Genomic DNA, 25,396 nt, shown 5'->3' on the forward strand with positions numbered 1-25,396 from the left:
CCTCACCAAGTCCGATAGCCTCCTCACCCAGATGCCCAAGATTGAACGGGGCAGGGCAGGGCGGGTGGGGTGGGGGAGGCTCCGGGCACCCAGCCACTCCGCTTCAGAGGATGGCCCAAGCAACAGAAAGCTGTCATTCAAACAGCTTTGATGTGTAATGTGGCTACAATAAGCAATGTGGCCTTGTCCTTCCCTCCTTCCCCACCCCACCCGGGCTACCTTGTTAGTGATCTCACTTTTTTTTTAAATAAATAGAGAATGAATGGATTCAACACAATAGGGACTTTATTTCCTTTGCCAGCAGTGGTCAACCTGACCCCCTGTGTAGACACCGCTGTGACATTCCATACTCTGTGTGCCCGGGAAGGCTGGACAGAGTGCTGAGTAGGGAAAGCTCAAGGAGATCATTGTGGGGCTGCAAGAGGGCAGCTGACAGGATGATGGAGGCAGTCCATGGAGACATACATGCAGCGAGGTAGGTGTCTGTTGCCACTGGCTCAGCCGTCCGGCCTGCAGAGGGGTTCAGATCTGGAAGCCGGGTCGGGCCCTCAGTGCTTCCCTGGGATACACGGTTGTCCCAGTTTTCCTCTGCTGTTCCGCCGGGAGCCCTGAGATTCGCAGGAGCTGTGGACGGGGGGAACCAATTCTGAGACCGCCCCATCTGCAAAGCTGGGAGGGGACCAGGATGACATCACTGCTGGAGGAACAAGCCAGCCCATGCCCATGGGACTGGGGAAAACTGAGAAAACGTGGGGAGTTTCACTTGGGAAAAGTGTTGAGTCAGGCACGGGCAGAGTGTTTCCCCAGAGCCGCTCTCAGAGGAGGGGAACGGAAGGGGCTTGCCCAAGGGGCAGGATGGGTGGTGGCTCAACCGCAGCCTCGAGCCGGAGGACACTGGGGTTTTATTCCTGGCACTGCTGCGTGACCTTCAGCAGGTCTCTGCCTCAGTTTCCCCATCTGTAAAATGGGGGCTAACGAGGCTGACTTCCTTTGAAATAATAAGTGTCATGTGCATGCTAGGAGTTATCAATGCTGGTTAATATTAATTCCTGCTGCAGCTGTGCCAGCATTCCCTTGGAGATGCCAGCGTCAGAGATGGGCTGCCTGGGAGCAGGAAGCCCTGGGGGATGCAAGGAGACTAGCGACGTTTCTGGCCTGGTGGGGCTTGTTTAAGCATTTTGTTTTTCAGGCTAAGGAGACATCTGCATAGGATGTTACACCTGGGGAACAGGGCTCAGGTGGGAGCGGGGCTGCGGGGACGGGGGGCTGGCAGTGTACAGGAATAGGGCAGTATCCCTTTAAATAACGTGAGCCCTCGCTTAGTGCTCCCCGTGTTCAGGTTTAGATGCCGCCAGAGCAGCAGGGGGTGCGTACCGGGTTTCACGCGTTGGTGAACGTGCACCAAGCTGGGTCCAGCTGGATAATGTCATTTTCATTGTGTAAATCCCCAAAGACACGATGGGGGGGATTGAGGGGGGATGGGAAAGGGCACCTGGCCAACTCCCGCAGGGATAAATGGCAGCCCAGCCTCTTCAATTAACAGGTAGGTTGTTCCAATGGTTACAGCATCACGCTCCGCAGACCTGGGGTCTCTTTCAGGCTTGGCCACTGATGCTGGTTGAGTCCCCGCCCCGCACTGTACCTTATCTTCCCCCTCTCATTCTGGGCTAGTCCGGTTAGTCTGGGAGCTCGTCGGGCTCGGGATCGGGTCTCAATAGGTGTTTGTGCAGCACAATAATTAGCACTTAGAGCACATTGCAAAGGAGATGAGTATCACTCACCCCATTTTACACTTGGGGAAACTGAAGCACGGGGAGCTGGCGGGACTGGCCCAGGGTCACTTAGCAGCAGAGAAATAGAACCCGGGTTTCTTCGATAGAGGTCAAGTGACACACACACACACACACACACACACACACACACACACCACAGAGCTTTGCTTGAAAACAAGTGCTTCCGTTTTCCTTGGGTTTCCTGGCATTTTGCACAAACTCAAGATCCGGGGGAAATCTGAGCCAGGGTTAAATTTACCAGCAGCTCAGCGAAATGCTGTCCCGTAATCTGACTCTGTTCCCAACACTCTCCCGCCCACTTTTATCTCTTCCCAACCGCATGTTCAGTAGGCCTAGGCCACATTTTCGTGTGTTGTGTGTTTGTGGGGCCGTGACATTCTGTACCTTGGGGGAGCGTATTGTAACCCCCATTTTCCTCATTTTCATATAATCGTGATCTTGCATAGAAAGCAGGCCTTGTAAGGTATCAGGGGAAAGGTCATGATCTGCTGAAAGTCATTTCTCTATCCATATATGTATATCATTAACGCATATGAAATTATGAGAATTGTGTTGTATGGCTGTCACTAAAACATGCTGTAAGTTGGGGAATCAGGCAGATATTAGCGCCCCAGAGGCAACGGCAAGGAAAGTAGCCAACACCCGGGCAGGGTGTCAATCAACCCATCAACAGCCATTGTCCAGCAAGGGAGCTGCAATGCGATGACTCATGTGCATGGGGTCACACCAGGGGAATTGCTCAACCTTTCTTGGAGACCGCAGAAGTGGACTACATCCATCCTGATTGAATTGGCCCTGTCAACACTGGTTCTACACTTGCGAAGTAACTCCCTGCTCTCCATGTGTCAGTATATAATGCCTGCATCTGTAACTTTCATTCTATGCATCTGAAGAAGTGAGGTTTTTACCCATGAAAGCTTATGCCCAAATAAATCTGTTAGTCTTACAGGTGCCACCAGACTCCTTGTTCCTTTGTTGGAGAGAGTCAGCAATGCCCCACAGACATGCCTGGACTTGTGTTCTACAAGCACATGCACTGAGAGTATAAAACGGGCAGACTGGACACATACGGCCCCTTCTCCTGCCCCCACCTCTGCTGCAAGGAACCAAGACACTGAGAATAAGACAAGACTCCAACACAGGAGATTGCCCCAGGTTTAAGGAACAAACCTGTATACTACGGACTACAATATCCAGTGGGGTGAGAAAAACTGCTTAATCTAGTTGCTGGCCAGTCTAATAGTGTTGAGAGTTTAGACTGTGTGCTTATACTTTATTTTATTTTGGTAACCACTCTGACTTGTGCTTTGACTTATAATCACTTAAAATCTATCTTCGTAGCTAATAAATCTGTTTGTTTATTCTACCTGAAGCAGTGCGTTTGGTTTGAAATGTGTCAGAGGCTCCTCTTGGGATAACAAGCTGGGTACATATCAATTTCTTTGTTAAATTGATGAACTCATATAAGCTTGCAGCGTCCAGCGGGCATTACTGGATACTACAAGACGGAGGTTCCTAGGGTTGTGTCTGGAACTAGAGATATTGGCTAGTGTCATTTGCTTGCAAGTAGCTTGGAGCAGCTTACGTGCTAGAAGCTGTGCATGAACAGCCCAGGAGTGGGGGTTCTCACAGCAGAACAGGGTAAGGCTGGCTCCCAGAGTCGAGGATTGGAGAGGCCTAGCAGATCATTGGTCCGGATAACACTAGAGGGGAATGTCACAACTGCTGTGTTGACAGAAGAGTTTCTCCCATTGACACAGCAACCGCCTCTCGGGGAGGTGGATTAACTACACCGATGGAAGAAGCTCTCTCCCATCAGCTTAGAGCGTCTCCATTAAAGTGCCACAGCAGCACAGTTGCCTCGGTGCAGCTGTACAGATGCAGTGTGTTAAGCACAGACATGCCCTAAGGCTCAGCAACTAGACCTGGTTCTCAGTGATTTCAGCTCTAGCGATCACTTTGTGATGGGTTGGATCACAGAAACACCCTTGGGGCTGCCAACTGATGTGCCAAGACTACTTATGCTCCTGCTTTCCCTGCCAGCTTGGGACTCCAGCACCCTGTCTAGTTGAGCCAGACACACCAGTCTGCTCCAACACAGACCCAGGGTCTGAACCACCTGCCCCAAATCTTCAGACTTAACTGAAAGTAACTTAAGAAGTGTTCCTGTCTTTAACACTCAGATGCCCAACTCCCAATGGGGTCCAAACCCCAAATAAATCCATTTTACCCTGTATAAAGCTTATACAGGGTAAACTCATAAATTGTTTGCCCTCTATAACACTGATAGAGAGATATGCACAGCTGTTAGCCCCTCCGCCCCCCGGTATTAATACATACTCTAGGTTAATTAATAAGTAAAAAGTGATTTTATTAAATACAAAAAGTAGGATTTAAGTGGTTCCAAGTAATAGCAGACAGAACAAAGTAAATTACCAAACAAAATAAAACAAAACATGCAAGTCTAAACCTAATACAGTAAGAAAACTAATACAGATAAAATCTCACCCTCAGTGGTGTTCCAATAAGCTTCCTTTTACAGACTAGTCTCCTTCTAGTCTGGGTCCAGCAATCACTCACACCCCCTGTAGTTACTGTCCATTGTTCCAGTTTCTTTCAGGTATTCTTGGGGGTGGAGAGCTTGAGTCAGCTGAAGACAAAATGGAGGAGTCTCCCGGGGTTTAAATTGAGTTTCTCTTGTGGGTGGAGACCCCATCCTCTCTCCTATGCAAAGTCCAGCTCCAAGATGGAGTTTTGGAGTCATAAGTCCATGCATGACTAAGAACTTACAGGTAGGAGCCATGGTTCACATGCTGCCTTGAACGTCCTCAGGTAGACTTTATATGTGGATTGGAGCCTTCCAAGATCCATTGTCCATTAAGTGCTTCTTGATTTGGTACTTAACTTGCACATTCCTTTCTCAGGAAGCTGACCAAATGCTTTACTAAGGCTACTTAGAAATCAAGCAAGTACACAGCCAATATTCATAACTTCGAATAAAAAAATGATATAGGCATATAAATAGGATTAATAGATTCAGTAGACCATGACCCTTGCAGAGATATGTTACATGGCGTATGTCATATAAAACATATTCCAGTTACATCATATATACATTCATAAGCATATTTCCTTAAAGCCTTATGAGGTGCACCATCACATGCTTAATAAAACAAAGATTCTCCAGTGTATCTAATCAGCTCTGCCGTTAAACACCTGTCCCGACCCTCTTTCTCTCTCACTCTCAAGGGGATTTGGCATCCCTACCCACCTGCTTAGTGAGTGAGTGTCAATCAGGGCAGGCTACACACAGTTCTGCTGCCCTTTCCTCACACAGTCAGGGTGACAACATGCCATTCCCCTGCACCCCCTCTAAAGTGATTTGTAACCCAACACCCGCCCAAAGGGGTCACTTTGGCAAAGCAGTTCCCTCCACTGCGTTCCTAGGCAGAGTGGGGTGATTAGGCAAACACAGTCTGTTCCTGGAGTCTGTTCCCCCAGCTCATCACTCCACGTCAGAGGGGAGCTCAGTCCAACCCCACTTACACAGCAATGAAGAACGTGGAGGGGAAGCGGAGCCTTGCATGTCAGAAACATCTCCCTGCTCCCGCCCAGCTCCAGACACTGCAGCCTTCGCACGGGAGAGGAAGCTGCTGGTTCATTACAAACAGCTGATTGCAGCTCCTCAAGGTGGGGGAAGGGAGCAGGCTCTGTCTTTCCTGGGTGTGGGAAGCCTGTTAGAACCACCCCCAGCAGCTGGAATATTCCACAGAAAAAGACAAGTGTAACCCCATTGACTTTGGTAGAGTTACTCTTACCCTACACCTGGGTAAATGAGAGCAGTAGCTGGCACTTCTCAGCACCACACTGGTGTCCTACAGCTCTGACTTATCTCCCAAAGCCCTGGGAAGTGGCCAGTCTCCAATCTTAAAGGTGGATTCTCAGGGGAAGGAATAACTGACGTCCTGGTCAGGAACCCAGAGGGGCAACATCCCTAGGACATTACAAGGCCTTGTGGTTGAGGAGCTACCAAGAGCCTTTCACCTCCAGAGCAGCAGCTGACCCCTTGCTGAGGAGAGGGGCCAGATCAGCCTGTGTTTGACCTGCACCCTAGGACTACCTACCTCTTCTGTAGCTCATTTCCTCAGAAGGTCTCAATGTCCTTTACAAAGGAGGCCATCGTCAGTATCCCCATGGTACATAAGGTTCCTGGGAAGCAAGTGGCAAGTTTTGGAATTGAAGGGCCGGGAAGCGCAGTCCCTGGGGATTGTTAGAGAGTGTTGGCAGATTCTCCACACCCGAGTCTGGTGACATGGAGCTGAGCTGCATCCACACTACAAAGCGTTTGGGCTTTGACTTGCATCACAATGGGACTTTGGCTCTGACCCCATCCCCTCGCAGGCTCTGCAGGCCTGAGTCAAACTAACTTCTGTGTGGGCAGATGTGGGACTTAATCTTAAATCTGAGTCAGAGTAACAGTTTAGTATGCTGTGTAGACATACCACTGGGGTCTACCCTCCGGCAGGGCCGGATTTCCAAATAGGCATAATAGGCACATGTCTAGGGGCGCCGGGCATTCTAGGGGCACTTTACCTCTCTAAAACTGTATGCAACACGAAGGTCAGTTGTAGGTGGGGGGGCGCTGAAAATGCTGTGCCTAGGGGCTCATAAGCTGTAAATCAGGCCCTGCCCTCCGGGGTTTGAGATGCTGCCATTTTAAAGTGACAAACTGATGTCTGAGTCACTGTGATTGTCCCTGCATTTTAAGTGCAAAGCTTGTACGTTTTTCCACTGCTGCCTCCATTGCTGTTGCTCAGTCTGTTGCTTTGGGCCAGGTTACGTCCCCTTCTCCCAGCAATCGGCTTTGAATTCCCTCATTGGTTTGTGGTTCTACTAATCTGCCCTGCAGCACATAGGACATTTCCAACCGAGCGCTAGTCAGCTAATAGTTTTAGCTCTTCCACGTACACAGCTACGGTTTCACCTCCTCACTCTGCCATGACTCTTGCAATGTTCTACAGTAACACTTGGCTGTGGGGTCTGTGCTTGCTCTGTTCAGATCTCTTGCAGATCTTCCCAAGTTTTATCTCCTGCTTCCTGGGAGTGCAACAAACTCCTGAAGATGGAGTAGGTTGATTTAAGCAGCCACTGAGAAATATCCCTCCATTTGTCTTTTATTTATAATTTCATTTGCAAGGAAATTACTGGCTCCAGGTTTCCATTTTCCTATAAGTTGCCAGTCTTACATTTTTCCTCATTGCCAATGTTGTAAAGTGACTGCTCAGTGCAACTAAAATAAGTGTTCAAGAGTGCTCACTGGGAACTCGCTGCTTCACTTAACTGCATCCTCACAAAATGTGTGTACAGGAACTGGAAGCCCCATGGACCAGCGCCTCCCCCTCCCTCCCAGCACTTCACACCCGCTGCGATGAGCTGTTCAGCGGTATGCAGGAGGTGCTGTGGTGGGGGGAAGAGGTGCAGTGGGGGCTGTGGGGAAAGCGTGGAGGTCTAGCACCCTGCCAGGAACTGAGGAAGTCGGTGCCTGTGTGTGTGTGTGTGTGTGTGTGTGTGTTTTCCTCCCATAATGTTCTGGGCAACTCAGCCAAGACCACTTCACACACACACCCCACCCCAGACAGACAGGCAGAGTCGTGGGCCCCCCTTTTCCACCCTCAGGAGCAGGCAGTAGGGCCCTCCCCATATTTACCTCTCTCCAAACCATGTGCAATTCCGCACATCGGCTTTCCCTCAGCCCTTAGTTTAAAACCTGCTCTATGACCTCTTTAATTTTAAGTGCCGTCAATCTGCTTCCATTTTGGTTTAGGTGGAGCCCATCCTTCCTGTATAGGCTTCTCTATTCCAGAAAGGTTCCCCAGCTCCTAATAAATCTAACCCATTCCTCCCTACACCATCGTATCATCTATGCAGTGAGACCCTGCAGATCTGCCTGTCTAAATGGCCATCTGTGTGGAACTGGAAGCATTTCAGAGAATGCTACCATGGAGGTCCTGGACTTCAATCTCTTACCTAGCAGCCTAAATTTTGCCTCCAGGATCTCTCTCCCATCCTTCCCTATGTCACTGGTATCTACATGTATCAAGACCACCGGCTCCTCCCCCGCACTACACATATGTCTGTCCAGATGTCTTGAGAGATTCGCAACCTTCGCGCCAGACAAGCAAGTCGCCACGCAGTTCTCCCGGTCATCGCAAACCCAGCTAACTATGTTTCTAATGATTGAATCCCCCTTACTATTACCTGTCTCTTCCTAATAACTGGAGTTCCCTCCCCTGAAGAGGTATCCTCAGTGAGAGAGGATACCATGGCATCCTCTGGAAGGAGGGTCCCAACTATGGCACCATTTCCCTCTGTTCTGCTTTGATGTTCTCCTTCCCTGAGACTTTCATCCTCCTCAATAACACAGAGGCTATTGGAGCGGGGGTGGGACTGTTCTATCATGTCCCTGGAACCCTCCAGAAGCCTAAGGACCCCACTAAATGGACAGCTGCGTACAAACGGCTCAGATGCTTGTCAGACCTGAGTGAGATTTTTCCCCATGACCAATGTATACATCTCATCCCGTTGCTTTGCTTCCATCGCCCAGTTCCTGAGACACTGACTAGAGCATTTCTCCAGGTTTGAAACTGTTGGTAAATTTCAGGCTGAAATGTAATTAACCAGCTTTGGCCCCCACTCTCTGCTGTGCCCCACCTGGGAATGGGGCCCTCAGGGAACCTCATTGGCACATACTACACCAGCCTTGTTGGGGGCTGGAGGAGCCTGGGGCGGGGGGGCTGATTTAAACCTCAACAGCTGATAATGGTCCCTACAGTCTGTCCCTGCCCTGCCTCCGATGCTGGAGCTGAAGGGGAGGCTGGCTCAGGGACTACTTATACTGGCCCCACCCTACTAGGGCCTCTCCTCCCTTGGGGACATGCAGTCAGTGTCCGTACAAAGGGAGCTGAGTGGGTCAGACGCTCAGACCACAGGGCATATTGCAAATATCACACTAGTTATTCCCTGTTCACTCTCACTGGCTGTAACAGGAACTGTGCACGGAAATCTTATGGATGGAGGCCAGGCTGCACAAACGTCACTGGGTGATTGAACTCTGGGTGCTCAAAACCTGATTGATGGGGAAAGCAGGTTCACCGAAGCCTGATTGTGGAGATGGGGGGGCATATCAAATCTTCTCTATTTGGGGCTGCTTTTCTGCCAGTGTCTCCTCCAGCAGAGAAGAGCTCGTGCAGCTGCTGGATCAAACATTCTCCATCAACAGCTGTTCTTCTCCCCCTCCTCCACTGCAACCTCCAGTGAAACATGAAAAACACTTCGAAAATGAAACGCACAAAAAAAGGAAATAAAAATCCGGTCAGCGACCAGCACATGCCCTCAACGTCTCCACTCCAGGCAGGCTGCACTGTCACCCTCGCTACTGCGCCACACACTGCAAGCTTAGCGCTGCCCCCCAGGAACACCAGCCTTTCCTCAGCCGTGTGCACTCAGCCCTTCGCCAAGTGACTCTGCCAACAGAACCAGCTACTGCCCCAAACAGCCACAGCCACTAGAGGTGGGGAAGAACTGAGCTGGGGAGGGGAGCAGAGTTCAGGTTGCAGGTCGCAGTCTGTGGCGTATGGGGATGTGTAACTCAGCCAGGGGTAAGCAGGGAGCTTCGCTAGCTCTTGGTGTCTGAGATTTGCCTCCATCCTTGGCCTGATAGTCTGGTTCCAGCAGCCTTTGCACTGAGTTTGAGGCAGTTTCCTCAATGTAGACGTAGGGTAGTTTCTGACGAGTTTCCTCGTTTTTCATTAACTCCCCATTTCTAATCCCTAGTTTTGGGCACGACTCCACCCCCAAGCAGTTGTCCACTCATAATATAGGGCCAGAACCTCAGTTGGTGTAAATGGGTGTGTGGACGCCTTTGGACTGATGCCGATTTACACCAGTTGGGGATCTGGGAATATCTGTAGTTCTAGACTGGTAACTTGTGTTTGTGAATCTAATTAAGGGCGCTGCTCAGAACAGCTTTCTGACGCTCATTCAGGCAGGGACAGCTGAGTTTACGCTTGTCTTCAGGAAGGCACTCGAATGAGGAAGCTTTGGAGAATGAAGTCTTGGTTGGCACGACAATATAATGGGGCCCCAACTAATGACCCCAGCATGCATGCCATCAGAGAGAAGGCTTTGGATTCCTCGACCATGGGATGGTGTTCCAAGAAGGAGGAGTGCTAGGCAGAGACGGGCTCCACCTAACGAAGAGAGGGAAGAGCATCCTCGCAAGCAGGCTGGCTAACCTAGTGAGGAGGGATTTAAACTAGGTTCACCGGGGGAAGGAGACCAAAGCCCAGAGGTAAGTGGGGAAGTGGGATACCAGGAAGAAGCCCTAGCAGGAGAGCACAAAAGGGGAGGACTCCTGCCTCATACTGAGAAATCAGGATGATCAGTGAGTTATCTTAAGTGCCTATACACAAATGCAAGAAGCCTGGGAAACAAGCAGGGAGAACTGGAAGTCCTGGCACAGTCAAGGAATTATGATGTGATTGGAATAACAGAGACTTGGTGAGATAACTCACATGACTGGAGTACTGTCATGGATGGATATAAACTATTCAGGAAGGACAGGCAGGGCAGAAATGTAGGGGAGTGCATTGTATGTAAGAGAGGAGTATGACTGCTCAGAGCTCTGGTATGAAACTGCAGAAAAACCTGAGAGTCTCTGGATTAAGTTTAGAAGTGTGAGCAACAAGGGTGATGTCATGGTGGGAGTCTGCTATAGACCACCAGACCAGGGGGATGAGGTGGACAAGGCTTTCTTCAGGCAATTAACAGAAGTTACCAGACCACAGGTCCTGGTTCTCATGGGGGACTTCAATCACCCTGATATCTGCTGGGAGAGCAATACAGCGGTGCACAGACAATCCAGGAAGTTTTTGGAAAGTGTAGGGGACAATTTCCTGGTGCAAGTGCTGGAGAAACCAACTAGGGGCAGAGCTCTTCTTGACCTGCTGCTCACAAACAGGGAAGAATTAGTTGGGGAAGCGAAAGTGGATGGGAACCTGTGAGGCAGTGACCATGAGATGGTTGAGTTCAGGATCCTGACACAAGGAAGAAAGGAGAGCAGCAGAATACGGACCCTGGACTTCAGAAAAGCAGACTTTGACTCCCTCAGGGAACTGATGGGCAGGATCCCCTGGGAAAATAACATGAGGGGGAAAGGAGTCCAAGACAGCTGGCTGTATTTTAAAGAATCCTTATTGAGGTTGCAGGAATAAATCATCCCGATGTGTAGAACGAATAGTAAATATGATAGGCGACCACTTTGGCTTAATAGTCAAATCCTTGCTCATCTTAAACACAAAAAAGAAGCTTACAAGAAGTGGAAGATTGGACAAATGATCAGGGAGGAGTATAAAAATATTACTCAGTCATGCAGGAGTGAAATCAGGAAGGCCAAATCACACTTGGAGTTGCAGCTAGCAAGGGATGTTAAGAGTAACAAGAAGAGTTTCTACAGGGATGATAGCAACAAGAAGATGGTCAAGGGAAGTATGGGCCCCTTACTGAATGAGGGAGGCAACCTAGTGACAGAGGATGTGGAAAAAGCTAATGTACTCAATGCTCTTTTTGCCTTGGTCTTCACAAACAAGGTCAGCTCCCAGACTACTGCACTGGGCAGCACAACATGGGAAGGAGGTGACCAGCCCTCTGTGGAGAAAGACGTGGTTCAGGATTATTTAGAAAAGCTAAAGCGAGCACAAGTCCATGGGGCAGGATGCGCTGCATCGAAGGGTGCTAAAAGAGCTGGCGGATGTGATTGCAGAGCCATTGGCCATTATCTTTGAAAACTCATGGTGATCAGGGGAGGTCCACGATGACTGGAAAAAGGCTAATGTTGCGCCCATCTTTGAAAAAGGGAAGGAGGAGGATCTGGGGAACTATAGGCCAGTCAGCCTCACTTCACTCCCTGGAAAAAGCATGGAGCAGGTCCTCACGGAATCAATTCTGAAGCACTTAAAGGAGAGGAAAGTGATCAGGAACAGTCAGCATGGATTCACCAAGGGCAAGTCTTGCCTGGCTAAGCTAATTGCCTTCTATGATGAGATAACTGGGTCTGTGGATGAGGGGAAAGCAGTGGATGTGTTATTCCTTGACTTTCGCAAAGCTTTTGATATGGTCTCCCACAGTATTCTTGGCAGCAAGTTAAAGAAGTATGGGCTGGATGAATGGACTATAAGATGGATAGAAAGCTGGCTAGATCATCGTGCTCAATGGGTAGTGATCAATGGCTCCATGTCTGGACGGCAGCTGGTATCAAGCGGAGAGCCCCAAAGGTTGGTCCTGAGGCCAGTTTTGTTCAAAATCTTCAGGAGGATGGTGTGGATTGCACCCTCAGCAAGTTTTCAGATGACACTACACTGGGAGGAGTGGTAGATATGTTGGAGGGTAGGGATCGGATACAGAGGGACCTAGACAAATTAGAGGATTGGGCCAAAAGATGAGATTCAACAAGGACAAGTGCAGAGTCCTGCACTTAGGATGGAAGAATCCCATGCACTGCTACAGACTAGGGACCAAGTGGCTAGGCAGCAGATCTGCAGAAAAGGACGTAGGGGTCACACTGGACAAGAAGCTGGATATGAGTCGACAGTGTGCCCTTGTTGCCAAGAAGGCTAATGGCATTTTGGGCTGTATAAATAGGGGCATTGCCAGCAGATTGACGGATGTGATCATTCCCGTCTGTCCGGTATTGGTGAGGCCTCATCTGGAGTACTGTGTCCAATTTCTGGCCCCACACTAGAAGAAGGATGTGGAAAAATTGGAAAGAGTCCAGCGGAGGGCAACAAAAATGATTAGGAGGCTGGAGCACATTTCTTATGAGGAGAGGCTGAGGGAACTGGGATTATTTAGTCTCCAGAACAGAAGAATGAGGGGGGACTTGATAGCTGCTTTCAACTACCTGAAAGGGGGTTCCAAAGAGGATGGATCTAGACTGTTCTCAGTGGTACGTGATGACAGAACAAGGAGTAATGGTCTCAAGTTGCAGTGGTGGAGGTTTAGGTTGGATATTAGGAAAAACTTTTTCACTAGGAGGGTGGTGAAGCACTGGAATGGGTTACCTAAGGAGGTGGTGGATCTCCTTCCTTAGAGGTTTTTAAGGTCAGGCTTGACGAAGCCCTGGCTGGGATGATTTAGTTGGTGTTTGTCCTGCTTTGAGCAGGGGGTTGGACTAGATGACCTCCTAAGGTCCCTTCCAACCCTGATATTCTATGAGTCTATGATAGACTCCTGGGGCTAATGGCAAAGAGGATAGCAAAGAAATTTCTTTAGCTACAGGGAATGTGTTGTTCTAAAGCAGACTGAGGAGGAAATAAGGCAAGTGAACCATACCCCACTACTCACTACAATCCAGACTGGACGGAGCGAACCACCAGGAAACGTCTGAGAAAGGGGAAGTCACTGACCAGAAACTGACTTTATATGGGCAAAACCCACATGTGTGTGCAGTGTTTTTTCTCAGTGGAAGGTTGATCTATTTGGAGGAAGCACGTGTGTGACACTGATTGGACCAGAGCTGTTCCTCTAGGAGGGGGCCACAAGAAAAGGGGACCTGGTAAGACCCACACGAGAGTGATCATAGGAGGAGGACCTTGAGTGTATTTCTTTGCCTCTCTTCACCTTGAGCTTATGGACACCTGGATGGGAGGCCTGGAGAGCCCCAAGTCCTGAGCAGTCACTCCCTTGAAAAACCTGCCGTATGGGACCATTGACAAGGACCATCTATCAGGAATCAGGGCCTGCAGCAGAGCCAGTCTCCAGGCAACCTAATGAATGCAGCTGGCCTGTACCAAGCTGCCTGATTAGTGGGAAGGGTCAGCAGACAGGCTCTTAAGCCCAGCAGCAGCAGTTCAGTAGCTTCTCAAAGCTTTTTCCCACAGCTATGATAGCTCCAGCCTTGGTCCAGCCCAGCTCCTGCCTGGCCTCTCTCCAGGTAACCTGGTTCTGACCCTCAGCTCTGATTCCTCATCTCCAGCTTCAGCTCCGACCCCGATTCTGACCCTGGGTTCCGACTCTTGGCTCCTGACCCTGACTCTGACCCTTGGCACTGGCATTTGGCCCCTGGCTCTGACCCACAGCTCTGGTTATTTGCTGCCAGGTCCTGCTCTGACCATTAGACATGACCACCCACATCCCGCTCTCTGACACCTTCAATCATGGATAGTCATTAGCCACCTATTTCATCTTCTTCCCATGTTAATCCTGTTACTACGGCACCACCTGGACCAGGACTGATGTTCTGTCTGAGTCTCCAAGACGACAGCTGCAGACAAGAGCTATGATCACAGCTGAGACTTGGACAGCACCATCTCACGCATAGGGAGCCTCACTGTGAGCTGGATAAAGATCTGTTCTTCTGTTTGGTTTTTGTTAAGAAGAGCTACTGCTCAGAAAGTGACTTCGGCATTACAGCTGCACCACCTTAGATGACTATTTACAGCAAAAAGAACAGGAGTACTTGTGGATAGACTTCACAAAAACTAGACCTGTCATTATGCAAGACTCTGAAACCTATTTACAGCAAGACTCATTAACAACCCCAATGACACTGAGATCTCTGACCATTATGTTAGCAACAAACCACTCAGTATGGTCACCTCTTAAGTTTTACTGAATGAAGGATTAAAAAGATTAGTTGTGACCAGATACTTCACATGAGTTAATTTTAACAAGAGGGAAGGAACACTGGCCAGAATAGGGAAATAACAGATAAAGAATTTTAGCTAAGTTAGATCTATGCAACTCGGCAGGGCCTGATAAAATTCACGCTAGAGTACTTAAGAAACTAGCTGAAGCAATCTCTGAACCATTAGCGATTATCTTCCAGAACTCATGGAGAATGGATGAGGTTCATAGCAAGGGCAAACTTAAAAAAAATGTAAAAAGGAGCTCTTAGGGAAGTACAGACTAGAGAACCTAACTTCAATACCCAGAAAGATACTGGAACAAATGATTAAACTACCAATTTATTAAAACCTAGAAGATAATAAGTGATAAGTAATAACCAACATGGATTTGTCAAGAATAAGTTATGCCAAACAAACATAATTTCCTTCTTTGATTGGGTACCCAGTCAAGTGCACTGGGAGAAGAGGTGGACGTGATGTATCTTGAATTTAGTAAGTGTTTCGACACAGTCCCACATGACAGTCCAGAATTATACTGGCACTAGAAAAAGTTCAGAGAAGGGCAACTAAAATGATTAGAGGTTTAGTTATGAGGAGAGATTAAAGGGGCTAGGACTTTTCAGCTTGGAAAAGAGGAGACTAAGGGTACGTCTATACTTACCTCCAGGTCCAGTGGTAAGCAATCGATCTTCTAGGATCGATTTATCGCATCTTGTCTAGACGCGATAAATTGATCCCGGATCAATCCTTGAAGAGCTCGCCATCGACGCCGGTACTCCTGCTCCACAAGAGGAGTACGCGGAGTCGACGGGGGAGCCTGCCTGCTGCGTCTGGACCCACGGTAAGTTCGAACTAAGATACTTCAACTTCAGCTACGTTATTCACGTAGCTGAAGTTGCGTATCTTAGTTCGAAGTGGGGGGTTAGTGTGGACCCGCCCTAAGGGGAGATATGATAGAGGTATATACAATTATGAGTGATGTAGAGAAAGTAGATAAGGAAAAGTTATTTACTTATTTCCATAATACAAGAACTAGGAGTCACCAAATGAAATTAATAGGCAGCAGGTTTAAAACAAATAAAAGGAAGTTCTTCACACAGCGCACAGTCAACTTGTGGAACTCCTTACCTGAGGAGGTTGTGAAGGCTAGGACTATAAAAGCGTTTAAAAGAGAACTGGATAAATTCATGGAGGTTAGGTCCATTAATGGCTATTAGCCATGATGGGTAAGGAATGGTGTCCCTAGGTGGAGGGGGGATGGCAGGAGAGAGATCACTTGATAATCACCTGTTAGGTTCACTCCTTCAAAGGCACCTGGCATTGGCAACTGTTGGTAGACAGGATACTGGGCTAGATGGACCTTTGGTCTGACCCAGTACAGCCGTTCTTATGTTCTTATGTTCTTACAACATTTTCCTATTCAGACTAAGGAAATATGGATTAGATGAAACTACCACAAGGAGGGCGCAAAGCTAGTTGGAAGTCCTTACTCACAGGAGAGGGATGGGGACTCACTGGCTTGGCAGCAGCACTGCAGAAAAGGGTGTGAGGTTTCTGATGGATCACAAATGGAATGTGAGTCTACAGTATAATGCTGATGAAAAAAGGCAAATGTAATTCTAGGATGTATTGACAGGAGTGGGGTGGGTGACAGATGGGAGGTGACTGTTCTCCTCTACACGGCGCGGGAGAACGATGTCCAAGTTTGGGTGCTGCGCTTCAGGAAGGATGAGAACAAATTGTACAGAGTCCAGAGGAGACAAAACAGAACTGATCAGAGGTTTAGAAAACATGACCTATGAGGAAAGATTGAAAGAACTGGGCATGTTTTGTCCACAGACGAGATGGCTGAGGGGGGACATGATAATAATCTGCAAATATGCAAAAGGTTGTTATGAAGAGGACTGTGATCAATTGGTGCCCATGTCCACCAAGGGTAGGAGAAGAAGGAATTGGCTTAGTTAGCAGCAAGGGAGCTTTAAATTAGATATTAAGAAAAACTTTCTAACACTAAGGACGGTTCAGCACAGGAACAGGTGACCTAGGGAGGCTGTGGAATCCCTGTTATTGGTGGGTTGTAAGAAAAGGTTGGACAATCACCTGCCAGGGATGGTCTAGGTGCACTTGGTCCTGCCTCAGCACATGGGGATGGATTGTTTGACCTCCTGAGGTCCCTTCAAGTCCACATTTCTGTGATTCTGTGAAATGGTGCTAGGCCCTCTGCCCTGTGGTCAGTTTTCCCCATAGGTACTCAGCAAAGTAAATGCTTATGGGGCTGGGAGAAGTGGTAGGGCAGAAGGAAGGAGAGCAGGGCATGCGGAGAAGACAGTGCTTTCCTGTGTGCAGTACTATGGGTTAATACGATATAATGCAAAAGGAAATGAGTCATCTTTGCTTCCTGTCTAATTTCTCCAAAATAGGGAGGCTGCAAAGCTCAGAATCCTCAGAACTCGACCTGCCCTGACAGCGTCTGAGCCACCATGGGAACCCGAGGTGACGTGTATCCATTGGGTGAGTGGAACAAAGTGCATGGGCCAAACTCAGGTGGGGTTAGGAGAGTCCAGAGGGGCCCACGGGTCTGTCTGCTCTGGGGTTGGAAGGTGAATGTTTCAGCTTGAGAAGACATAGTCGCGCTAGCTCTCATCTAGCTAGAAATAGAAATGTCACCATTGGGGCTGGAGGGGCTGGCCAGCCTGAGTGCATACCTGTGGTCTTGGACAGGATCGTAGTCAGGGCAGGTAACCTCTCCTGTTGCTTGCCCAAGTGCGGCCATGCTTCAATTTTTGGCATGCCACCTGGCTCAGAGCAAGCCCGGATATGTCTCCTCGAGCTAGAATTTACACCTAGGCATACGCTACATTGGTGTAACGTGCAATTTCCTCTGCTCCCTCCAGTGCACACATTGCGCCAACGGAGACTCCATCCAGACTCACTGAAACGCCCTTAGATTTACTGGGCCAGATTCCCGGGGCTGGCTAAGATGGGCTCATCTGAGATGGGCTCACTAGGAGACCAGAGTGTGGAGGGGTCCCAGATGGCTTTTCACCTCTTTCACAGCTACTGAACCCCAGGGGATAACTGCGGGTCAGTCTGGTCCCTGGAAGCAGAGTAGCCCAAATCCTTCCCTGATTCATCCTCAACTGTCTGTAGCCCCAAGGGATCATTCCAGCAGCTGGCAATAGCCAGAGTGGAGGAGTACATTGGCCATAACACTCACCTCTGGGAATGCCCACTGTGCCTGGGGCTGTAACATAGAGCCAGTGCACCAGGGGAATTTCCAGGTAGCTGGTTGAGCCAGATTTCTGTAGGGGCACAAAGCTGGGGTTCCGAAATATTACTACAGTAAAAATAGTTCTTAATGAAAGTCTTGACTTCATTGGATTTACACCAGAATCACAGTGGAGTAAAGAAGCAAAATTTGGTGCATAGACAGGGGCCAGGGGACATCTCTCTGTCATTCACTCTCTTTCTCTGTTTCTTATTTCTGTGTATAACCTTTTTAAAACACGTATTTAGTTTTTATTTCTCTCAAGCACAGATTGCTCACTTAAAGAATTAGCAAGGAGACATTCCTGTTTCAACACCATTGTCTTCCGAACAAGCTGGCCAAACCCAGCCAATGGGTTATAGGGCTGCTCAACTTTCTTAACAGCTTTTACTCCATCTGAGACCTTTTCAAAGCTACCCACACACTGGATCTTTCAAAAGGAAAGTCAGTGGATCCATTCACAACAGAAAATTTCTGGCTGTTAGGAACTGAAACTTTCCTGATTGAATCACTTTCACACCCTTTAGTTGCAGCAAACGGCTCGTACAGATTACCATGAGGATTCCTTCTCTTAGGAGCTTCTCTAAGCAACAATTCACCCTTCACAGAAATTCTTCCCTAACCCTCTGTACCTAGGGCTTGCCCTAAAGAAACACTTTTCTGAGCAACAACAGACCCTTTCTGGGTCTTACTTACATCCATGTGAAAGTTACTAGTGACCCCCCCTTAACAGAGCAGCCTTTATGTCAACCAGGGCCATTAGAGAAAAGCAGACACTTCAAGTACACAGTAGCCTAAACTTTTCAACTGTCTTCCCTTCAAGGCCTTACAGTAGTTAGAGCTAGTCCCAAGCCGGTTTTCACTGACCAGATAGCAAAAGCACGGGTCTGACAACCACCAATCAAGTGTTAACACTGCAAGGACCTTTGTCTGAATGTGTATAAAGAATCTGTAAAATGTGTGTAAGACAGAGTTTTTGTACTAAAGTGCAAAGCTCTCCTTTCTTCTGCAGAATAAAGCAACTCTTCCTTATCCCTGTCTGGCTGTTATTGGCTCTCAGCTAGGTGGACCCGATATTTCAGTAACAGTTTCTGGCGACTCCGCCGGGACCCTCCTAGCTCGGACATTGGACTCCGGACGGCTGCGGCGAATTAAGAATGGCGCCAACAAGGTGTTTCGCCCCTTTTCTCTGCTTCACCGCAGCCCCTAGGGTTCATGCTCCGATAAGGTGAGTCCTAATAGGATAGGGAGACACTATCTGGTTCTGGTCTGGTTAACCGGTTAATGAATTTCTGTCTTATACATTTGGGCGTTAAGTGTGTAAACGAAACTGAGCCTCTCATTCGTAATTCCTCAGAGTGGAAGCCATCGCGTGCGATGAAGCTCTGAAGTCGAATTGGGATCCTTCTGTCCCGTCCCCTGTAGCAGTCAGTATTAGTAGAAATTCCTGTAATAGGATCCTATTAGGCCATAATTCCCTCTGTTCTCTGTGTAATTCTCTGTTAAAGTGTCAGCAGGCAAGTGGGTGGGTCTCTAGTAATTAGGCCATAATTCCCTCTGTTCTCTGTGTAATTCTCTGTTAAAGTGTCAGCAGGCAGATGGGTAAGTCTCTGGTCTCTAGTAAAACCCTCTGAGGATAGCCCTTTAAATTATATGTTAAGTAAATGGTCTTTACTCGGTGTTTAAAAAGAAATAGTTACAACTTGTATAGAAATTGATGTGGCTAGTGTTGTAAAAATTAAATTGTGAATAAAATGTGCATTTTCCCCAGAACATGTGCAGTGTATATTGTAGCAAAAGTAAAAAAAATGCAAACCTACCAATATAGGTTGTGTTGTCTTTTTCAGATCACTGGGTGTTTGAAAGCAGGAGTTAGAAGTAAAAGGCAATCAAAAGTCTAAAAAAGTTAATTGTGTCCTTTTTTTTTTTTTAAGTAAAAATCTTTAAGCTGTGAGTAGCTTTAAATCTAAAAGCAAGCCAAAAAGCATCTGTATTAATGCAATTTTCTAACTAATAAGGTAGAAGCCACTGAAACCTAAGCTGCCTATAAAACAAATAAAAAAAATATGGGGTAATTCCTCTGTTTTGCCTAAAATCAACAAAAGTACGTGTATATAAAAAAAATATTTTAAGCAATGACTGACTGCCCAGAAGGGGTAGACCTCTGTTCTTTTGTCTTTCAGATCATCAGAGAAAACGGATGCCAGCTGAATAGCATTCAACGTACCATGCATTCACTGGCACAATAAAAATTATTTTTATGTTCTATGGCCAAAATTGTTGTTAAAATTTGCATACCAACAGTCTTTGGAAGCAAGGACATGGAAGGTTAACCCATTCCCCATATTGCCCATAGGATCCTTCTGGCTACCTCAGATTTCTAGCCAGAGAGCTGAAGAAGGAGGAAAGCTATTGGACACCAGAGGTTGTACCGAGTGGACTCCTCAAAGGTGGGTGTGCTTGTCCTGGTTTGTTGCTCCAAAGCTCTGTAATAAAGTTATTTTACTAAAAGAGTGTACATGGCATACATTAAGTAATAAGACTAATGTACTGTATAATGGCAATTGTGTATGTGTTCATTTTTTAAAAAAAGTGTATAAGTAAAAAGTAAAAGTTTCCTTTGTAAGTTAAAAAAAGCCAAAAAAAAAAGCAAAAAAAAGAACAGAACAAGTTAACTAAAAAAAAAATAGCCAGCAAGCTCAGTCCAAAGATAAGATGCTGGCCCATCCAAGGACACTGCCCACAGCTAAGACTTGGCTGATAGCCAAGAAAAGGGGGGGCTGAATGTGCCCAAGCAACTATGAAATCTGCAAAACACTGCCAGGCATTAATAAAATGTGTTAAGTTTCTTTTCTCACAGATAAAAGAAGTGCTACCCAAAGACCCTAGCAGCCCTGCCATTAATTAAAACAAAAAAACTGAGTCTATGTAAAGTTCATCAACAAAAGACTGCTTTGGCTCCCCACTGGAAAGGCCCTTTCCAAGTGCTGTTAACCACCAACACCGCTGTAAAGTGCCAAGGACTACCTGCCTGGACCCATGCTTCTCACTGTAAAAAAACCCCTCCACCTCGGAAAAACTCTCCGACTAATAAGCCTATTTCTCCTTCTAGCTCTGCTGTGCCTTCTGGACAGCAAAAAAAAAAGAAAAAAAACAAAGTGAAGTGCTAGTAACCTCTCCCTTGTCCACTAACAGACCTACTGTGCCTCTGGATTTTTCTAAAAAAAGCAAAACCATTACAGAGTAATGTGCTAGTAACCTCTCCCCTGTATGATGCTAAACCACACTGTTTCAAAAAAAAAAACACTTGCTTCATTAAAACCACCAAAGTCCAGGGATTCCTGACTACAAGAGACATTAAAAACTGACCCTAGTAAAAAAACAAAAAATTATACACTGGCAGGAAGAAACTTGTAAGACCCATGCTTAAAAATGTAGTATAGTACTACACCAAAAAAAATGTATTAAAATATCAATAAACTGTAATTAACACTACACTAGAGACTGTTAAATTTTCATTACCCTTATTCAGTTTCCAGATCACCTCTACATACCCAAATTGCTCACAAGGGGCTGCCATTAGATTAGCACAACAGAAGGCTTGAGTTATTTCCTCTAAAAAAAAAAGTGACTTGACCGGATCCCTGTGGGATAGGGCCAATAGTGCAGCAGCAGTGTGAAATATTTTTAAAAACCAAAAACATAATAAAAAATTGAAGCAACTAGAGAAGGCCATTAGCCTTGTTTTTAAAGCACAGCTAACCCAGGTACAGGCTAAAATTAGTAAGTTACATGTTATCTCCGCCCTTAGTTCTATGACCCAGAAGTTGCTGACAAAAATAGTATTAAATATCACTGAGGCTAAAAAGGCATTGCAGTAAAATCTAGCATGTTCAGAAATTCAGGATTTCCTGAATGACCAGCTAATGGCCATTCGGAATAATTTAGAGCATCAGGCTTGGCCCACTGCCCTTACAGACACATCAAGAGTACCATCTGATCTGTGGCCATGGAGACATACTTGGAGACTTTCTGGGTGGAAGTGCAGACATTCTCAGTGCTCCTTCCAAGCATATGGACCGGTTGGGGGGGGTGTAGGCTCCCACATACCTAATCCTGCTGGGTCCATGAGAAAAATGCATGTGAAATTGGCAAAAAGAAGAACAGGAGTACTTGTAGCACCTTAAAAAAATTGAGTAATTCACCGAGACATCTGGGAAATTAGACCTCCTGGTATGCCCAATCAATTTTTAGTCAGTGTTCCTAGAATTACATCTGACATTTAGATAGGGTTAGGGAGTCAATGGACATTTTAGTCATTAGAATCCCTACAGCTTCAGTGTATCCGTAAACTAAAGCCAGAAAAAGTTGTTACTCTTCATGACTACGTTTGCTGAAAAAGTAAAAAACAAAAAAATACCCTGACAGGACACTTATTTTTTCAAGCTAATAATAACTGTGTGTATGTTAATGACACCATATCGCAAAACATACATTTTAATCTCACTACCACTGCAGGCAACCATATCATTTACTGGCCTGCAAATAAAGTTTTTCAAGTAGCCCTTAAGTTCCAAATACCCTTTAATTAAACTAGTTTAGTATCTAATAGATTTCAAAATTTGTTTTCACTGTTACCAGAAATTCAAAAAATCTCTAAAGTACAAGGGCAAATTCACATGCTTCAAAATATATATCAAGTTGAAAAGTATGCCTTTCATACTGTTTATAAAATATCTATTTTATGTACTAAGTATAATGTATTGTGCTTTATAACTAAAGCTGTACAACAACCCCATTATAGTATTGCTATAAAAATATTATTGCTTGTATTGTTATTAGTTAGCTTAGAATTATGTTATTGTTGTAAAAAACGTAATAATAATAATACCTTTCATGTCCATGCTCATCATGCATTGTCATTACATGCAATCAAAACCCTTTAAGTTAAAGCATCTAAAGTAAAATCTGAATTCCAAGACTTAATGCAAATAAAAATTTAAAAATGTTTGTTATACTAGTATACAAAAGGGGGGGTTGTAAAAGCAAAAAAAAAACTGACAGGAAGGGGATGCAATGCATAACAGTTCGTTAGCAAAAGTTAAGCTAACTGTAACCCTAATAATGCAAAATTTGTAAAAGCAAGAAATGTGTGAAGCGAGTGAGAAAGAACTGTGTAAAAAGTTGTTGCGACCTTGTGTAAATAATATAAAATGTAGACTAAGAGTCTACCTTAGTAAGCAAAACAAAATATCAAAATAACCTATGTATAAACAAAATGCTGCTGTTGTTTTCCATGCTGTATCTCTTAATCACACCTTTAGTTTTAAGAACCTCCTTCCAGACCTTGGGTCATAGTTTACAAGGCTCTTTCAAACAATTGTTAAATAGATTCTTTTCTTTCTATGTGTTATTTAAACAATAATACAATGTGCCAAATGCCTGTGTAATGCTATAATCAAAAGCTCTGCTGTCCATAAAAAAACCCAGTATCTGTCCCTCCAGCTTAATCACAAATTGCGTAACGGGCCTGACAAATTTGAGGTTTGTCAGGCCCAAAGGGGGGACTGTAAAAGTTACTAGTGACCCCCCCTTAACAGAGCAGCCTTTATGTCAACCAGGGCCATTAGAAAAAAGCAAACACTTCAAGTACACAGTAGCCTAAACTTTTCAACTGTCTTCCCTTCAAGGCCTTACAGTAGTTAGAGCTAGTCCCAAGCCGGTTTTCACTGACCAGATAGCAAAAGCACGGGTCTGACAACCACCAATCAAGTGTTAACACTGCAAGGACCTTTGTCTGAATGTGTATAAAAAAATCTGTAAAATGTGTGTAAGACAGAGTTTTTATACTAAAGTGCAAAGCTCTCCTTTCTTCTGCAGAATAAAGCAACTCTTCCTTATCCCTGTCTGGCTGTTATTGGCTCTCAGCTAGGTGGACCCGATATTTCAGTAACATCCAGAATCACCTTTAGCCCATCAGGCAGATTTTTACACAATCCCCTTTCAGGCAAACCCATAGACTCACTAGATAAAAGGTTAGAAGCATTCTCCTTCCCTTTGCCACACATAAGTTCAGGAATTTTTTCTTCTTGCTATAAGTTTCCACACCATCAATAGGTAACACAATTAAATCACCTTTCTGCTCTCCTTGTGCCCTGGCTAGGATATCACCCTGATTAGACCGGGTTGCTACATCCTTTTCCAACCACACATTAGCAATAGGCAAAATACAAGCACCAGAATTGTCTTGTCTCTGGGATTTTGTTAAGACACTAACTGGATGCAACCTAGTTGCATCCAGTTCTCCCTAGCAGACACAGACTTAGGACCATTCCCTTTCTGGAGTTTAGTTGAATTCAGAACCAACTCTGAGACAACTGAATCACTGTCAACCATCACAGGCTGAAAGGCACCTTCTGTCTGCTTCACAGACAAAGAAGAGCTGGAGACACCTTCTCCTTTAGCAGCCACACAGCTTGGGATCTCATTTCCCTTGTCCCAGCACACAGGGCTGTTCACAGACAACTGCTTGGAGACCGAGGTCGCGTCCTCCATAGGCAAGTCAATACCCCTGACAGCCACAGGCACATTGCCATCCCCAACAGATAAACTGCTGCTCTTCTCACTGCCCTGAGCTACTTCCAGCAAATCACTTACCCTTTTCAGGTTCCCTTTTACAAGCTGTACTAGCCACGATCCATCACCCATCAAAATTCTACTCTTTCCCTCCTCAGTTAGGGCTTCCACCTGACCAATGAGATCTTTCTGTGCTTGATCTAATTCCAAATTCACTTCTGAGACATTAGACAGACATTCAGAAATTCCATTCACAGCCACACTGCTTTCTTGCACGGACAAACAGCTATTACCCACCAGGTTAGAACTCCCCTCTCCCTGGCCAGAGCAAAACTGGTTAAACACAGAAAACTGCCCAGAGTAATACCACATATCAACTATCAGAGGGGTGGCCGTGTTAGTCTGAATCTGTAAAAAGCAACAGAGGGTCCTGTGGCACCTTTAAGACTAACAGAAGTATTGGGAGCATAAGCTTTCGTGGGTAAGAACCTCACTTCTTCAGATGCACGTCTGGCCCTGAAGTTTATATACACCAATGTTATATACGCCAATGGCACATCATGTGCCAGCAATGCCCCTCTGCTATGTACATTGGCCAAACTGGACAGTCACTACGCAAGAGGATAAATGGACACAAGTCAGATATCAGGAATGGCAATATATAAAAACCTGTAGGAGAACACTTCAACCTCCCTGGCCACACAATAGCAGATGTAAAGGTAGCCATCTTACAGCAAAAAAACTTCAGGACCAGACTCCAAAGAGAAACTGCTGAGCTCCAGTTCATTTGCAAATTTGACACCATCAGATCAGGATTAAACAAAGACTGTGAATGGCTATCCAACTACAGAAGCAGTTTCTCCTCCCTTGGTGTTCACACCTCAACTGCTAGCAGAGCACCTCACCCTCCCTGATTGAACTAACCTCGTTATCTCCATACTGATTTATACCTGCCTCTGGAGATTTCATAGAATCATAGAATCATAGAATATCAGAGTTGGAAGGGACCTCAAGAGGTCATCTAGTCCAACCCCCTGCTCAAAGCAGGACCAATTCCCAGCTAAATCATCCCAGCC

At 46.3% G+C, this 25,396-nt stretch overlaps 1 protein-coding gene and 1 long non-coding RNA gene across 2 annotated transcripts in view; both read left to right on the forward strand.

The window, feature by feature from the left end:
* Window positions 1-16,881: 16,881 nt before the first annotated feature.
* LOC101931939 (adhesion G protein-coupled receptor E3-like) overlaps window positions 16,882-25,396 on the forward strand; it is a 35,869-nt gene continuing 27,354 nt past the window's right edge. The window contains 1 exon segment of the mRNA XM_065595066.1: window positions 16,882-16,987. Within this exon segment, the coding sequence (XP_065451138.1) occupies window positions 16,957-16,987 (31 nt within the window). The 5' untranslated portion in view covers window positions 16,882-16,956.
* LOC135983407 (uncharacterized) lies at window positions 18,452-22,807 on the forward strand. The gene is made up of 2 exons (XR_010601020.1): window positions 18,452-19,171; window positions 20,605-22,807. It is a non-coding gene; the product is annotated as an uncharacterized LOC135983407 (long non-coding RNA).

This window comes from Chrysemys picta, chromosome 4, assembly GCF_011386835.1.
Source record: "Chrysemys picta bellii isolate R12L10 chromosome 4, ASM1138683v2, whole genome shotgun sequence".
Taxonomy (NCBI): domain Eukaryota; kingdom Metazoa; phylum Chordata; order Testudines; family Emydidae; genus Chrysemys; species Chrysemys picta.